The sequence below is a fragment of the Pelodiscus sinensis genome, chromosome 1 (genome assembly GCF_052426305.1).
Source record: "Pelodiscus sinensis isolate ZL-2025 chromosome 1, ASM5242630v1, whole genome shotgun sequence".
Lineage (NCBI taxonomy): Eukaryota > Metazoa > Chordata > Testudines > Trionychidae > Pelodiscus > Pelodiscus sinensis.
This window is the reverse complement of record NC_143052.1, coordinates 320,860,317-320,878,087: the sequence shown is the minus strand read 5'-3', so window position 1 is coordinate 320,878,087 and position 17,771 is coordinate 320,860,317. Positions and strand designations below refer to the sequence as shown.

The 17,771-nt window shown below is 42.9% G+C and overlaps 1 protein-coding gene across 8 annotated transcripts in view; it reads left to right on the top strand.

Annotated features, from left to right (window-relative positions):
- Positions 1-17,771, top strand: part of ALKBH8 (alkB homolog 8, tRNA methyltransferase) — an 81,217-nt gene that overhangs the window by 7,312 nt on the left and 56,134 nt on the right. For 4 of the 8 annotated variants that reach the window (XM_089775686.1, XM_089775685.1, XM_089775687.1 and 1 more), the window contains exons 2-7: positions 1,304-1,493; positions 3,265-3,505; positions 7,143-7,274; positions 8,203-8,298; positions 12,727-12,831; positions 15,384-15,454. In XM_089775686.1, the coding sequence (XP_089631812.1) occupies positions 1,304-1,493; positions 3,265-3,505; positions 7,143-7,274; positions 8,203-8,298; positions 12,727-12,831; positions 15,384-15,454 (835 nt within the window). Of the gene's footprint in view, positions 1-1,303; positions 1,494-1,522; positions 1,747-3,264; positions 3,506-7,142; positions 7,275-8,202; positions 8,299-12,726; positions 12,832-15,383; positions 15,455-17,771 lie in introns of those variants that run through there. The other 4 variants (XM_089775689.1, XM_089775688.1, XM_089775691.1 and 1 more) reach the window with 3 other exon arrangements.

The window sequence follows — 17,771 nt, the reverse complement described above, 5'->3', positions numbered from 1 at the left end:
ACTGTAAGGAGGAAAAAGATAAGGCAAAATTCTTGCCTTATTGTGATCGGTAGGGCTATGTCTAAACTATGATCTTGCGAAAGAGAAAATGCAAATGGAGCACTCATTTGCATATGTCGTCCTCTCATTTTCATTTCCTCTTCCTTTCCCTTTTGCGCAAGAGGTTTTTGCACAAAAAAGCACTATGTAGATGGCGCCTTTTTGTGCAAAAACCCCCCTTTTACGTAACAGCCGTTCTTCCTCAACAAAGCAAAATGCTGGGAGTGTGGAGCCAGCAAGGGACTCAGTCCCCCACTGGCCCCGCGCTCCCAGCCGTGCTTTGCTTTTGAAATGTATAAGAGCCTTTTTGGGCTCTTGTACATTTCAGAAGCAGGAAGCGGGGGGCTGTTTGAGTCCCCAGCTCACCTCAGGCTCCCTGCAGCGCTTCTGCTTTTGAAATGTTGCAAGAGCCTTTGCTACATTTCAAAGGCAGAAGCACCACTAGTTCCCTGCTGTGCCCCTGCCCCTCCTATCCGCTGAGACGGTGCTTATTGGATAGTTGACCAGTTTAGTTGCTTACATCCCTAATTAATAATAAACCTTGGCATTATATACTATACCTACGGCTCCCCTCATAGCAGTCTAGTTGGTTAAGAATTTATTCTTCCCTGATATGTAGCATAGATTGCCTTTTATTTTGCATGACTCACTCACTAGGAAAAAATCCTGTGGGAATGAACTGAAGGGGAAAACTCATTTTTTGCATTCAAGTTAATTTTGTGATCCTCTCTCCTTCACCCTTGCCAAAATTGTAAAATTGGAAAAATCATGAACTAAATGAAGTTCCCCATTCCAATCTGAAATAAGGACTTGTGAGGGAGATGAATAATCTCACCAGAGCTGTGTGAACTAGGTGAGATTTGTTCTCTATTTTTCAAATGGTGAAAAAATGAGACACTCCCCCAAGATCTGTAAGGGATTTAGGCAATCTCCATTAATTTCTAACTCCTTGAGCTGGAAGGGACTTTGAAAGGTCATCGAGTCCAGTCCCCTGCCTTCACAGCAGGACCATGTACCATCTCTGATAATTTTTGCCCTAAATAGCCTCCTCAAGGATTGAGCTCATAACCCTGGGTTTAGCAGGCCAACGCTCAAACCACTGAGCTATCCCTCCCACCTTTGTATTAGAGGTGGGGTTAGAACAGAGGTTTTACTAGCGATAGAAATAATGGATTTTTTTACATAGGAATTTTATGTTGTCAGCAGTTCTTTAAAAATTGTTTTAAAATGTCTGTGAATAAAATGGCATATTCATGTTTTAAAGGAATCTTGAACATTTTCTTCCTTCTGCTCTGGCCTTGTCTTTCCAAGTCTCCAGTATGGAAATGGACACCACTGATCAAAACAATCTGAAATGCAATAAATCAGAGAAGAAATTGTTGAGAAAACAGATCAAGGCCAGAAACACTGTAATGAGGCATGAGGGCATTGAGTGTGTCTCTCACGCCACCCAGGTAACTTGAAGCTCCAGTTGTTATGTGAGCCTGAATATACAGCCTATCCATTTCCTACCTCACCTTCCACCCCATTTTGGACAAGTGATTTTTGTCCCCCATGGACCATAGCTTGCATAAAATGTAGTAAATGGGCCACACTTCAGCTTCTACCCGCTGGACATTTCACTGTTTATAGGTGGCTTGTTACCCTGCTGTGTCGGTACAGAGCAACGTACTCACTGGGAAGATAGCCTGGTGCAGTATAGAATGTGTGAGTTTCTAATAAAACTTCATTTTTAAATGATTGTTTCACTGTTTGCACTTCCTGGTCTCCATTTTGAAATCCACAGGTTGGGGGTGGGTGGGGGAGGCTCCAAGATGCTGTCCATGCAGTCTGCCATGAAAAGATACTCTCTGCTGCCCACAGCTTGTAATAACTTTTGCTTTGGTTGCTGGGATGAATTCTGTTTCTTCCAGTTCCCTGGGGGCTGCTGCTCGAAGGGAGGGAGGGGTAGAGTTGCCAGTTAGTTTAACCAAAAATACTGAACACTGGTGCCTTCCCCCCCCCCCCCAAAAAAATGGAAAAAAATTCGGTTGGGGGGGGGGGGGAATGGGGAGACCAAAGTTGAGTGAGGGGGAAAAAAAGGACCCAGAGAGTTATTAAGCAAAGAAATAAAAAAATAAAACAGCATTAAAACAGCATGGCCCCTTTAAATGCGTGCAGAGTCAGAATAGAGATAGGAATAGGGGAGAGGTTGAGCACTAAGACCCAGGGAAGGCATTGCTTTCCCTTGCTTCAGGTCTTTAGGCTTTTTGCCGGCACCCATCTTGTTTTCTTCATTGAGCCACAAGGCAGCTTCTCTGCAGAACCAACTAAGTCCGGGGGAGGAGTGTCTCAGGGGCTGTGCCCGGTTGCTGAGTGTGTGGAGGGTTGCCAGGTGTTTGGTATTTTTGCCTCCTGGCAGGGGAAAAACCCCCCAGAAAATACTGGACATTTTAGGTGTCTGGTATTTTCTGAAATTTTTTACAGGACAGGAGGCAAAAATACCGGATTGTCCGGGTCAATACCGGACACCTGGCAACCCTGGGGTGGCGGGGCAACAAAAGGTTCCTCAGGACCCAGCATATGCTGCAGCTACTCCAATGGCTACTCCCTCCAAAATTATTGGGGGAGTTGAGAAATGGGCTGCTGTGAGCTCAGTTCTCCATAAGTTCATTTGTAGGAGCTCTAGCACTCAACTGTAATGGAACATATCAGGCAGATACAGTTAATATAATCGGATTTATGTTTGTTCCACCCTTTCAAAGGTATTGCATGGCGCTTACAGTTACCCATTAGCTACGGAATATGCATATACAAATAAACTTTGTAGCTGAGGGACAAGAATGTTCAGGGCAGGGGCAAGGCATGTATCATCCAGATACTGTAAATGGGAAATTTCCCCCGCCCTCCACCCCACACACACACTGATAGCTTGTTTGGGGACCCAGTTGAGGTGCCTGCACACACAAATGTGGGCATGTTATTTTTTATCAGAGGTTGAATGCTCTTGCTTTGTGAAAGCCTATCCCTTAAAAGTGTCCTGTACTAATGAGCTCTGGGCCTCAGATAGCTGCAGACTAATTGAAATGTCAACATTTCCTTTGGAATATCAAACAATAATCACAGACCAATTTTGAGATAATAGCTTCATTTCTCTTTATGACACTTGTGTTTGTGAAATGCTACTTTCAGGTAAACAAATCAGTGGTGACCCCTAAATGTCTGTTTTTAATGTTTTTAAATTAGAGCTTGGTCATTGCCAATGGAGGTCTGGGTAATGGTGTGAATAGACACCAGCTGCTCAGACTAGTTGAGAAATGTGGATTGGTGGAAGAACTCTTAATGCCTCCAAATAAACCCTATTCATTTGTGAAATATGGGTCGACAGAAGAAGCCAAGAGAGCCTACCACACTCTCAATGGGAAAGAGATAACACTGGAGGATTCCAACCAAAATGTTACTCTGTATGTTAACTTTGTGGAAAAAGGTATGGATATTCTGTTGTCCCATAAAGTATCACTGTTGTTCCATTGCTTTTTAGTTGCTTGTTCTAATAGAACTGTGGATAAAATTCTGGTTCCGTTATAGTCAATGGAAGTTTTGTCATTGACTTCGGTGGTGCCAGAATTTCACCCTATATTTTTTAATTATGTGATAGTAATCATTCCTGGCTTTTTTTTAAATTTTATTTTATCATATTGTACTGAGAGAAATCTCTGGGTGTTTGCACCAGTTATTTGTATTGCATGTATGAATACACATATAAAATACAAGGGTCAACTTTTCCAGGAACCTGAAAAGCAAAATTAATTGCCCAAGAGGAGCAAACAATCTACTTTCCTTATTAGCCAAAGTCTAGGGGAAAAAGAAGTCTTGACATATGCTATGAAATCTGATCTTTTGTAGACTGTGGCACGAAGAAAATACCAAAACTAAGGAACCTTCACGGTCAATGTGCTGCTACAGGTTGAACTTTTCTGGTCCAGAACCTTCAGGATCTCACCGATTCCAAACGACAGAATTTTCTGGACCACGGGAGGTCAATATTGTCTAGCAGCATTACCAATACTTCCACTCCTTACTGTGCTGTTAGAGGACATTTAGGGGTAAATTAGGGCTAAATAATAGAACAGAATACTGAGAGCTAGGACTGGTGGCTGTAAACAAACTTTATGGGACTGCGGGAAACTTGGCCACACCCATAAAAAGTGGATATCTGGTTAATTAAAATCATTCTGAATGATGGATATTTCTGGACAAGAGAGTTCTGGATTAGAGAGATTCAACCTGTAGTAGCATCTTTTTGTTTAATGCTAGGAGGCTGCACCCTGAGCACCTCCATGAGCACATGTGGTTATATGTGGGGGTAGGAGAGGAATGGTCTCTCTGGTAGCTTGGAGCAAACCATTTGTTGCTGGAGAGGAAAGATGTCTTTGTGGTTAAGGCAACAGGTTTGGACTTGGGAACTCTGAGGTTAATTTCCACTGTATAGACTTCCTTTGTGTCCTTGGCCAAGTCACTTGGTCTTTCTGCACCTAAGTTTCTCATTTGTAAAATAGGAACAATACTTGCCCGTTTAGATTGTGAATTATTTCTCTTTGTGTTTGTAGAGCACCTAGCACCATGAGGTCTTGATCTTGGCCTCTAAACTCTACCATAGTTCAGATAATTTTCAATAATAAATGAATAAGGCTGCAAGTTAGAAAGTCATTTGCCCTTAAGATAGGCGTTGCAGCGAATATTTCATCATGTCTGATTGCAGAGCTACACGTGGCCACCTTAATTTTAAATCCTTTATTACATTAAAGAAACAGCACACAGCATTCAGGCTTACAGCATTCAGACGTATTTTCTTCAGTGTACTCTATGCTTGTCAACCACAAACAGTCTTAGATAGATCAGATTGAATGCAATTAGACTCTCCCCTAAAATGCATGGGAAAGTTTTGATCTTTATTTTGACAGACAAGTCAGATATTTTTTTGATAGTGGGAAAACACTGATTCTCTTGGGTCCTACATAGTGGGATTTGAGAATTGGGTTGTAGAGCAGAGAACTTGGGTTCTGATCGTGTTTTATGCTATCCAGGAGTATAATTATTTCAGATGACTATCAGTCTAATACAGTGGTCTCCAACCTTTTTACACTGCAACATCACTTTTAAATGTCAGGACAAGCCAAGATCTACCTCATCCCTTCCCCAAGACTGCACCCCTTCCTTGAGGCCCCGCTCTCTCTGTTCCCCTTCTCTCAATCACTTGCTATCCCTGGCCCTTATACACTCTCAGGGTACGGCTACACTGCTGCTTTTTTTCGATCCTTCTATTGGAAGACTTTTTTCTGATTTTTTTCCGACATTTGTCCTGTGTAGACTGGGCCAAATGTAGGAAAAACCCCTTCTTTTGGGAGCCCCCTCATTCCTCATGAAATGAAGAATACAGAGGCTGCCAAAAGAGTGTGTTTTCCAGAAAAACTCCTGCAGTCTAGCCGTACCCTCGCTGGGTTGAGACAGGAGGTGCGGGCTCTGGTGTGTGAATGAGGGATTTAGGTGTGGAAAAGGGTGAGGTGCAAGCTCTGGGAGGGAATTTGGATGCAGGAGGAGGTGGAAAATGGGATGCTGGCTCAGGGAGGGGGCTCCAGGCTGGGGAGTGTTGGGTTCAGGTAGAGAGTTGGGGTGCTATGGATGTGAGGATGTAGGAGTTTGGGTTGGGGTGTGTGAGGGGCTCAGAGCAGGGAGGTTGGGAATATGATGGGCTCAGGGCACAGAATTGCAGTGTGTGACTGGTGCAAGAGTGTTGTGGCAGAAGACTGAGGATATGGGGGTGCAGAAGTTTGGGGAGTGAGAGGCTCAGGACAGGGGGTTCCAGTGTATCATAGGCTCAGATTTGAGGTCAGGATGGGGGGTACAGGAGTGTTATGATGCTGTGGCCAGATGAGGGCTTGGCCCCAATTCGGGGCTTGTTGGCCAGACCTCATTTTTAAATAAAATATTATGTCAAACACAAAAGGTTTCAGAATTTTCTTTCTTTATGCGACTTTGGTTTGTCGCACGCTTGATGCCTTCCTGCGTGAGGGGATGGGAACCTGTTTTGAGTCAGGGGTCACTGACCCACAGAAAAGTCAGTCGGGGCCACCGAAGTGAGATACAAAAACACAACCTATCCAAACCCCTCAAACCTCACTAATGTGGCCCCAACTGTGCTGGTGGGGACAGGGTGCTTGTGGGTGCTGGGGCAGGGGACAGGGTGCCAGTGGGTGCTGGGGTAGGAGCCTGGGGCAGGGGACAGGGTGCCAGTACAGGGTGTTGGGGCAGGATGCCAGTGGGTGGTTGGGCAGGGTGCCAATGGGTGTCGGGGCAGAGGACGGGGTGCTGGTGGGTGCTGGGGCAGGGTACTTGTGGGGATCTGGGTGTGGGGGAGTGGACAGGGACCAGTACCTGGGGATCCTGTGGCTGCATGCCAAGGCCCAGGAAGTGTGTGGACTGCTCACCCATCCCCCAAACAGCGGCGCAGTACCTGAAACTTTGGTTCGTCGCACGCTTGATGCCTTCCTGCATGAGGGGATGGGGCGTTCTGGACTGCGCCAGCCCCCACACGCCTTACTCCTCCACTCCCCATGGCAGCACGCACCACCCGAGCAGGTGGAGCCGGCGCAGTCCCGGATTCCCACCCCCTTCCCTGCGTGCAGGATGTCACCAGGGGAACAAAGTCCCCAGTGTGCAACGGACCAGCGTTTTAGGTACCACACTGGCTGTTTGGCGGGGGGCAGGAAGAGCAGCCCGCACACTTCTGGGACCTGGCACACAGCTACATAACTCCCCCAACCCTGCAGGAAGCCTGCGCTACCTCTGTTGTCCCTGGAGATAGAATCAGCGTGGCGTTCATCTTGGGTGTGGGGGGCAACAAGGAGGCCTTGCAATCGACTGCTTGAGCCTCCAGGATCCTTGCAATTGACTGGTCGAGCCTCCAGGATCGACCAGTCGATCGCAATCGACGGGTTGGTGATCATGGGTCTAATATTTTTCACTTACTGTGCAATACAAATAAATGTTCATTATTGTTTAAGAGAACACAAGTGGATCATTTCCCATCAGCAACAGCACTGTTTTATTTTTATAACCCATAGTGCACTGGGAGGACTCTTTACCTATAAGTTTGCCTCCAGGCCTGATGATGATTGAAGAGCTTGTGTCTCTGGAAGAAGAACAAAAGATTTTGGAAAACATTGATTGGACAGAAAATGAAGTAATTCAGAATGGTTAGTATAACCATAGAAAGTGGGATCTTCAAAAATTGGCAAATTGTCCTTTTGCTGAATTTAGTTTCTTCAAGAAGTCTGCATCTTGGAAAATGTATTCCTTAAAATCAGTCTGTATTTTAGTTCTTTTAAAGCTACTATATCAAGGTTTTATAGCATACAGTTGCAACTAACCAGAGGCATGTGGTGTAAGGTGTTCATCTCCATTAATGGGTTAATTTGAATTACACTCCTGCTTTCAGAAGCAGCTAGGTAGAGTCATTTCCTGACAACATGGTCAGTCAGAATATATCACTTTTGATTTAGTAGCCTTTGTGGGCGCTGGAGATTCTATAGCACCAGTGAGAAGTCAAAGAAGTTCCCTTCCTAGCTGCTTGTATAGTTTCAAATGATCTCTGTGGAATTAAATTTCTTAACACTGCCAGTTATTTTTTTCCAATTAGCTTCCAGATTGCAAAGTAACTTTTACTGCTTGGCATGGCACAAAGCATTATATTGACTTCAGCTTGTGTACAGTGTAATAATGTAAGGAAGTGAAAGTTCTTACTATGTCCATATCATGAGTTTGTCCATGTGTTAGGACTGTAGAAAGTGTCAGCCATGGCTCAAGAATATTGGTATTATCAGAGACAAACATGGAATCCAGGGACCTACAGCCCTTGCTCTTATACGTAAGCATTAATGTCTGTAGGATTGCTGCTATATGTAAAAGCACCGGGGTTTGGACTTCAAAGAGCAGTGGTACTAAAGCTCTGTGTTTTTGTCACACTTAGTAAATGGAAAAGTTAAGTTTGAAAAGTTCTTGATCTGCAAAGAGATTATATGGAATAGGCAATAGACAAATATCCTGGAAGTATAGCAAACTGTGTAAGTAAATATATTGTACATATTTTAATATTTTAATTGTTTAATATTTTCTGCTTCACAGCCCAGAAGTCTTTAAAACACAGAAGGGTAAAGCATTTTGGATATGAGTTTCGATATGACAACAACAATGTAGATAAAGATAAACCATTGCCTGGAGGTGAGAATTTTCCAATGAAGAGGTATTTTAAAATGGCATTTGTTTTCCCACAGAGACACACGGAACCTAAAGTCAGTACAGTGTAGTATCCCTGGAAGTTGTGTAACTAAAGCCCTGATTAAGGAAGGCACTTAAACAGGTATATAAGTCCAGTTAATATCATTTTCATTTAAGGACATGCTTAAACAGCCTTCTTGAATAGGGATACTTCCCTGAGTCAATGCCTTAGTGCCATATTTTAGCACGCATTTATGAAACCCATTTTCAATCACTAATAAGTGAGTATGTTTAAAACAGATTGAAAAAATGTATGATTGCCAGTCTTCATGGAGATTTAGCCAAATGTGGGTTTAACCTCCTAAAGTTTGGCTGTTTTATGAACAGTTGTTATATGAAGATAATTTCAAATTCATTTTTATACCAGAAAAAGTGTGTACTCACATATAATATAAAATGTTCAAGTTAATCAAGGTGGTAAAAATATTATACTTGAAAAATATTTGAATAACCTGAAAATGGCTAAATGTATTTTCCTGATATTTTCCAAAACAACTCCCTTTTTGTGCAGAAATCAATCATGGAAACTTGCTGAAAAATTCTGCTTTGAGTCTGAGAACTATGAATCAGAGAAAACAAAGTGAAACATCTTATAATGTAGTAATATAAATAGTGAAATAGGGAATTCACTTATACTGAAAGTTAAACACAAGTGTTCAAGGTGATGTATACAGTTTCCCATGGACATATGCAAGTTACATTTTATTTTAGTATCTGAAATTGTGCTTAATCATAAAAGCGTTGATATTTGTCTTGGCTGTTTTGTGGCCTCTCAACTAGAGGTTAATGGTCTCTGTGCAAGACAAATATTAATGGATGGAATGGAGGAAAAAAAAGCAGTAATAACCATCAGTAAGAAAGAATGCTGAAAGGAATATTAGCATAGCATTCAAGTGTGCTGTACTTAGTTGAAATTTACAATTAAGTTTTTGTCCCGCATAGTAGCAAACTGCAGACTCTCGTAAAGATTTCATTTTTGCATATTACTGGTAAAATACTTTAAATTCAATAGATTTATTAAAGACCTTATTTAATTACATTTGAATCAGCTGGCTGTAAGGGTCAAATTTTCAAAAGTTCTGGCACAGGCTTGCCAGTTCCAGTACATGGGAGCTGCTTCAGTCTTCCACAAAACACTAGCAGTACAGAAGTTCAGCGAGAGTCCCGATGAGAATGGAGGTTTCCAAGGAAAGCTGCAGGGATCACGAAGTCCTCTGCAAGATCATCCCTGGGAAGAGGGGAGGAATCAGTGACTGTACATTTTGGACCTGAAGGTAGAAGAGCAACAAGTGAGGTTGCTGGCTGGCATCCCTGAGCCAGAGCCAAAAGGCTGGAAAAGGCTGACCCAGGAGGAGCAGCAGAGGGAATTGCCTGCTTAGGCTATGGGTGGAGAGGGCTGTCAGAAGGGGAACAACAGAGGGGTTTACTCATTGAAACTTTAGGGCCAGAGAGTGAGATTGAGAGGAACCATGGGAGGGCCAGGGGATGTGAGGGACGCTTCCAGCAGAGAGGCTGTTAGGGTTTCCAGGTAGGAAGAGCGGGATTGCACTTTGGTTAGAAGGGCTGTGTGGTCGTTCTTGTACAAGGACAGGCGAAATGCAGGATAATGTAGCACTTTAAAGACTAACAAGACGGTTTATTAGATGATGAGCTTTCGTGGGCCAGACCCACTTCCTCAGATCAAATACAGGCAGTCCCCGGGATACAAGATAGGGACTGTAGGTTTGTTCTTAAGTTGAATTTGTATGTAAGTCGGACTGGTACATATTGTAGGGGAAACTCTAGCCAAACATTTTTTTAGTTTTGGATAGCATAGGGAAAGGTTAACTCCCCTCTAATGTTTGTTTTGCTGTCTGTTCCCCTGTTCAGAAGATTTCACATCTACTTCTGTCCCTGTGACAAACTCAGGACTAAAGGAGTAACTCATCAAATACCAAACAGCTCTGCACCATGCTTTGAGCTAATAGCTTTATTTCCACACACCACCCAGGGTTCTAGGAGGAGGGTCCTTTTTTTGCTAACACAATGAGGCCAGCACTTTGTTTGTTTTGGTGGAGTCTTTGTTTGCCCAGGGAGCCCAGCATGTATAGGGGAGGAGGGGCGGAGAGGCTGCTTTTGTCTGCTGTTCGGCAGCCTGTTGCTCAGGGGAGGGGGCAGCCTGTTGCTGGCAGGGGGGGGAGGGGGGAGGCGTGCAGGATGCGAGGCCGCGGGGGGGGGGGGGCAGCGGGCGTGGGGAGGCACTTCTCCTCTGCCCTGCAGCTCTGCGGGATCCCTGTCCCTGTGGCCAGCTGCTGCAGGCAGAGGCCAGTTGGAGCCGGCCGAAGAGGAGGAGGAGGTGGATTCTAGGACCCAGGTGAGCGAGCCCCGGGGACGCTGCTGCGCTCCGGGAGCCCGGCATGTATAGAGGGGAGGAGGGGCAGAGAGGCTGCTTTTGTCTGCTGTTCGGCAGCCTGTTGCTCAGGGGGGGGGCAGCCTGTTGCTGGCAGGGGGGTGGGGGGGGGGACAGCGGGCGTGGGGAGGCACTTTTCCTCTGCCCGGCAGCTCTGCAGGACCCCAGTCGGAGCCGGCCCGAGGAGGAGGAGGATCCTAGGACCCAGGTGAGCGAGCCCCGGGAATGCTGCTGCGCATGTGCGGGAGTTGCCTCACCCCGTTCGTATCTAGGGATCCGACGTAAGTCGGATCCACGTAAGTCGGGGACTGCCTGTAGTGCAAGAAAGTAGTCAAACCATATATACCAAAGGATACAATTAAAAAAATGAACAAATATGAAAAGGACAAATCACATTGCAGAACAGGAGGGGGATGCGGGGGGAGGGAGGGGAGGAAGGAAGGTAAGTGTCTGTGAATTGATGATATTAGAGGTAGGGAGAGTGGGATGTTTGTGAGTTAATGGTATTAGAGGTGATAATTGGGGAAACTGTCTTGAGTCAGTTATAACTTGAGTTATAAGATCAAGAACACATATTCCTGCGCATCCAGAAATATAATCTATGCTATCATGTGCCGAAAGTGTCCGTCTGCTATGTACATTGGACAAACGTCTCAGACACTTCGCCAAAGGATTAATGCCCACAAAACAGATATCAGACAAGATCACAAAGAGAAAACAGTTTCTTGCCATTTTAACCAGAAAGGACACTCTCTCAATGATTTAACCACCTGCATTCTGCTACAAAGACCTTTTACATCTGCACTTGAAAGGGAATCCTCTGAACTGTCATTCATGTTAAAATTCGACACTTTCCAACAAGGACTTAAGAAACATTTGAACTATCTCACCCATTACCAAGACAGTTTCCCCAATTATCACCTCTAATACCATTAACTCACAAACATCCCACTCTCCCTACCTCTAATATCATCAATTCACAGACACTTACCTTACTTCCTCTCCCCCTCCCCGCCCCCGCATCCCCCTCCTGTTCTGCAATGTGATTTGTCCTTTTCATATTTGTTCATTTTTTTTAATTGTATCCTTTGGTATATATGGTTGTGACTACTTTCTTCCACTATTTGATCTGAGGAAGTGGGTCTGGCCCATAAAAGCTCATCATCTAATAAACCATCTTGTTAGTCTTTAAAGTGCTACATTGTCCTGCATTTTGCTTCAACTACCCCAGACTAACACGGCTACATTTCTATCACTATAAGGACAGGCGAGGACAGCTTTGGAGAGCTGGAGTGCTGTGGAAGATGCCAGAACTGTGTCTTGCATGAACTGTTGGGACTATGCTGGGGGAAGACTGGACAATGATAGTTAGACTGTTTTTACAATTTGTGTAGACTCTACTTTTAAACAGGATAACCCAACCAGGACTGTATTTGCCCTTAGATTCTATGGACTGTTTTGGGGGAATCTGCAGAAGGAAAACGGAGGTGGACATTATCATCATGCTTCAGCCTTCTACAGTTCCAGGCAGGGACTGCCCTAAGACAGAGTTTTATTCAGCCTTCAATTTTGTGCAAAGCCAGTGTGCACCTAAGTGAAATTCTGTACCCGTTGGGGTGAATGAAGATTTTGCCATTGATTTCAGTGACATTGAATTTGGCACCCAGCCTTTTTAGGTTCACATTTGAAAATGCAAACAATGAGCGCAGGTGCTGCCAGTCCTTTGTGTGTGGATGGCTTCTAAGAATTCCTCAGAATCTATGAAAGTTACACATGTAGAAGATTTGAGGATTAGACCCACTATTTTCATGCACACATCATAGTACAAACATGCTTGTTCAATCACAGACTTAGAGTCCCATGTTGGCTGTAGATATTTTATCGTACTTCTGTATATTTTGTCAAGTTAGATTTCTCTTTGACCAACAGCAGAAAAAAAAGAGTAGTAAACATCTGGCTTATACTTCTGATTGTAATAACAGGGCTCCCAGAAATTTGCAGCATGCTTCTGGAGAAGTGCTTGAAGCAGGGATATATCAAACATAAACCCGATCAGCTGACAATAAATCAGTATGAACCTGGACAAGGTAAGTGTATTTGCCTTTTTAAAACCATCAAATTCAATATTTTATCTAAGATTAGAAACAGAAAACCAGCTACTATGGCTTTGATTCAGAGACAGAATGTCAGCATCTGCTAAGTCCTGCAGGGATGCTTTCATGCATTTAGAGTAAAGTCTGGATGCAATTTTCCTAACTTGAGAACTCACATTTAGAGATGCTCTGGTATTGAAACTGCATAGATTAGAATCTGGTCCAAGGATCTTAGGCCAGGTCATGAAAGCCGATCATGTAATGAAAGAGTAACCTGGAGAGGTAAACAATACATGTATGACAGAATCAACCAAAGGCATTTTTTACTCACTTCCTAAGATTAAGCTACTGGGGGCTATCGATCTAAGTTACACAAATTCAGCTACATTATTCACCTAACTGAAGTCAGCGTAATTAGATCTGCTTACAGTGGTGTCCTCACTATGCTAATTTGACAGCTGATGCTCTCCCGTCAACTCCACCTGCGCTTCCTGTTCTTGTGGAGTACTGGAGCCAATGGGAGAGCTCTCGGTAGTCCATTTATCATATCTATACTAGATCGACTCCCACTGGATTGATCGCTGCCTGTCAATCCAGCCAGATAGTGTAGATTGAGGAAAATCACTTGGTCCAAGTATAACAGGCTGGCCAAACTTCCCAACCTTGCTGCCTTCTGCCTGCAACAAGAAGCCCCTTCTATTAGTACATGAGAGAGACTCTTCAGGGTAATACAAGCTGTGTCCCTGTACCAGAGGAATGCAGTGCTGTTCCAACGATCTCTTCTAGACTGTAGGATAGAAGAGGTAGTTATTTCCAGTATGAATGTAAACATTTTAAAAAAACACTAATAGTGTAACTGATTGAAATGCAATTGGTTACATGGTTAAACACTCCATGGGCTGTTAACTCTGCGGTCTCTCAGTGGTGGTCGGGAGTTTAACCATTTAACCAGTTAAATTCTTGCTCCCTAAATTCCAGTCAGGTATCCACAGGGTAAAACATAGGTTGTGCTTTCTGCTGAGTTCAGTCATCAAGGCAAAGTACCTGACTTTGGCTTTCACTTCTCTGGAATATAGCTGGTTTGTCCTTGCAAATGAAGGACAGACGCTTCCCTTCCAGAATTAATCTCTGACAATGTATTTAGTAACTGCCATGCTAGAGTCTAGACATTTGACCCTGTTTATTCACATAGCCGACAGTCAGTTAAGTGGTATGGTCATGCGCTGCTAGCTGGGTTATCTGAATCAATTAGTATTAATTATAATTTTCTGCCAAGAATACAGTCTATATATAAAACCTTTCTTAAGAATTAATTATGTAGGATATTAATTAGCCTACAGTATGTGCAATCCAGTGCATTCAGATACATGCTATCCAGTATCTGTACTGAGTCAAATTACATCCCTAGAGTGTAAGCTTTTCGAGGTAGGGACACAGTTTTCAAAATTATTAGTGATTTTGGGAACCTTGGGCTACCTTTAAGTGGTCCTGATTATTGAGAAAACCAGGCCTCTCTAAAGCATCTCAAGATGAAGACCCCAAAATTCAGGCACCTGAAGTCTCTATTCACTTTCAAAAATTGAGTCCATTGTCTCTTAGTATGTGCTTGAAGCTGCAAAAACACAATGAGATCCTGACTGGAGAGTTTGGATGCTGCTACAAAGAAATAATAGATGCACATGTCTTTTATCAGGCTGAGTTCAAATATTTCTTAAGGCAGAATTTCTATACTTCATACTGTAGCCATGTTGTAACATAGAAAACTTGGTGTAAGAAGTTTAACAAGTTCTGTAAGGGATTAAGTACATTGTTCCTCTTGAAATTAATGGAAGTAAGTATATTTGCATCTGGGAGTAAAATCTGGCTATTGTTACTATATTGTCCTAATTGTTTTGACCAGTCCAATATATAGTAACAATATCAGAACAAAACATTTTGTAGTTGGAAAATGGACATTATAAAAATCAGAACTTTCTGCAGGAAGAGATCAGTTATGACAGAATTTTTGATCGGGGAACCTAAACAAAATATTTAATTTGGGCTCAAGTCCACTTTAATCTGTGTGTCTGCCTGAGCAGCTGCAGTGCCTAATGGAAGTTTTATTTCCAAGTCGTACATGTCCCTATTCTCCCTATGGCCCCTGCTCTCAGGCCAGACTATGTCTTCCATGATACACTGGGATCTCCCTGTAGCTGAGCTACTGCAGTGCATTTTGAAAACAAATGTATATTTGGGATGAAAACAATTGTTGACATGTTAGAATTTCCCATGGGAGGAGAAGGAAATTCCGTATTTTGATCTGCTGTGGTATTACACCACACCTAGTAGGCATAAAAGTTCACAAGGTTACTGTGTTGTGATGTGCAAACCCCATGCTGGAGAACAAGGGTTAAGGAGTAGCTCTAGGCCCATTTGGCCGTACCCAGCTGCTCCTGTAAAACCTGTGCAAACTGGAGGCAGAGCTTAGAAGGGGGAAGCCAAGCAGCTCAGAAGGGGAAGAATAATTGCAATGGCAGTTTGTTTACTCACTGTTTTTTGTGTTACAGGGATTCCTCCTCATATTGATACTCATTCTGCTTTTGAGGATGAAATAATCTCTCTCAGTTTGGGAGCTGAGGTATGCTTAATGTTTCTTTGTGTATTTTGATGACACTCAAATGACATAAAAGTGTAGATTTTACTAGAGTGTAATAAAGGTTCAGTGTTTTACAAAACATTTTTTTCTCACTCTTTTGAGTCAGATGTCTGGCATGTTAAAGTAACCTGTAACAATAGCACAATAGCTAACAGGATGAGAACCTGGCCCCATTTAAGTCATTGCCATTGACTTCAGTGATGCTAAGACTTCATGATAGAATAAAATCTTCCATGAAAATGGAATGTTTTAAATTGCTAAGACTCAATTTTCCAAAGCTGCACAGCCCAGGTAACTCCCATTGGCCAGTTTCCGGACTATAGGAGCTGTGAGGATTGTACTGGGGGCGGGGGCAGACACATGCTGGTCCCAGCAACTTGCGGCTTTGCTCCCCCTCTATGCTGCTCAGGCAGGGATACTGCCCAAGCATCCTGCTGGGTGGCCAGAATATTGTGGCAAGGTAGATCCAGCCTCTGGGCCATATTTTGCTTGCCCCTGATCTAGACCATCCCTAATAGGTGTTTGTCTAACCTGCTCCTTACATTTTCCAATGATGGAGACTACACAACCTCTATAGGCAATTTATTCCAGTGCTTAACCACCCTCACAGGATTTTTTTTCCCTAATGTCCAACCTAAACCTCCCTTGCTGCAATTTAAACCCATTGTGCTATAATATTTCACCATCCTTGTAACAACCAATTTCAGATGCATAAAAACTGTTATGTCCCCTCTCAGTCTTTTCTTTTCCAGACTAAACAAACCCAGTTCTTTCAATCTTCCCCTACTCGTGTTTTCTAGATCTTTAATCTTTTTTGTTGCTCTTCTCTTGAATTTCGCCAATTTGTTCATATCTTTCCTGAAATGTGGTACCCAGAACTGGACACAATACTGCAGTTGACGCCTAATCAGCCCAGAGTAGAGCAGAATTACTTTTCGATTTCTGCTAACAGCACTCCTGCTAATACATCGAAGAATGATATTTCCTTTTTTTGCAACACTGTTGACTCCTCCTGTTTAGCTTGTGGTCCACTATGCCCTGACCTATTTTGGAGTTACCCCTTTCCTCAAGCCATGGTTTATTTTCATGCCCATTTAGTTTCTGGCCTTGCTTTTTGAGGCAGTAGTTTCTCCTGTATTCTACTCTAAAGTGTTTTTAGCAATATGGGTCATTATAAAATGGGCTGAGGCCTTCAGTTTATTTTATGTTAAGTCACTGCATTGGAAATGGATGCCTAGAGGAGAGAGGCTCTGTATCCTCGTATCAGCCCCATAAGAAATCCAATCCTATCTGATTTATTTATTTTAATACATGATGAACATTTAGACATGGGCATTGGGAACAGCCTGCCAGAAAGTATGTTCCCAGAATTGTGATGCCTTTTCATGACAGGCCATTGACACACTTTTCTGAAGGTCACTAAAGTGTATATTTTAAAGTGTAGTAAAGTAATCCTAATGGCCCATAAATTATAGCATTATTTACCAGCCTTTCCTTCTAGTACCTAACTTTTTTTAAATGTTGGAAACGTTTAAAAAAACTGTTTCAAATGTCTGCATGTTGAAATCCTCATCTGCATTTAATATATTAATCATGACTGTAGTAATATCACTTAGCTATTTTAGTATTTCTTTGTCTGAACCCCTTGCTATTTCCCATGTACAAAAATTATGCACATCTGTGTTGGTGCATTACATTACAGCATGTTTCTGAACTCCTCTTTTGTTTTCCTTCTTTCATTTTTATCTGTTCACTGGAATATGAAGTGTAGCTGTGTCAGAGAGACAAGGTGGGTTAGTTAATATCTTATATTGAACCCATTTCTATTGGTGAGAGACAAGCTTTCGAGTCACATAGAGCTCTTCAAGTCTGGGGAAGGTATTCCCCATGACCCAGCCAAATGCAAGGTAAAACAGATTTCCCAGATCTGAAGAAGAGTTCTGTGTGGCTTGAAAAGTTCTTTCTCACCAACAGACATTGGTTCGATAAAAGCTGTTACTTCACCACCTTGTGTCTCTAATGTCCATTTACATCTTTTAATACGTTTCTACCACCTGAATATTGTACAGTTGAACAGGTTTTTAGAAAAAACCTGAGTGTCATTCCCTGTTCTTCTTGGTTCGGACTTGTTCCTTGCTTTGCATCCATAGTAGAAAAAATTACATAATCATTGTACTATTGATCTTTCCTTTATTCTTCTCCAAAGGAGGGGCAACATACATTTTAAAAAGAATTGCTCTAAGCTTAGGTACTACTATAAAAACATGTTAAATATAAAGAAGCAGACTATCAGTCTCTC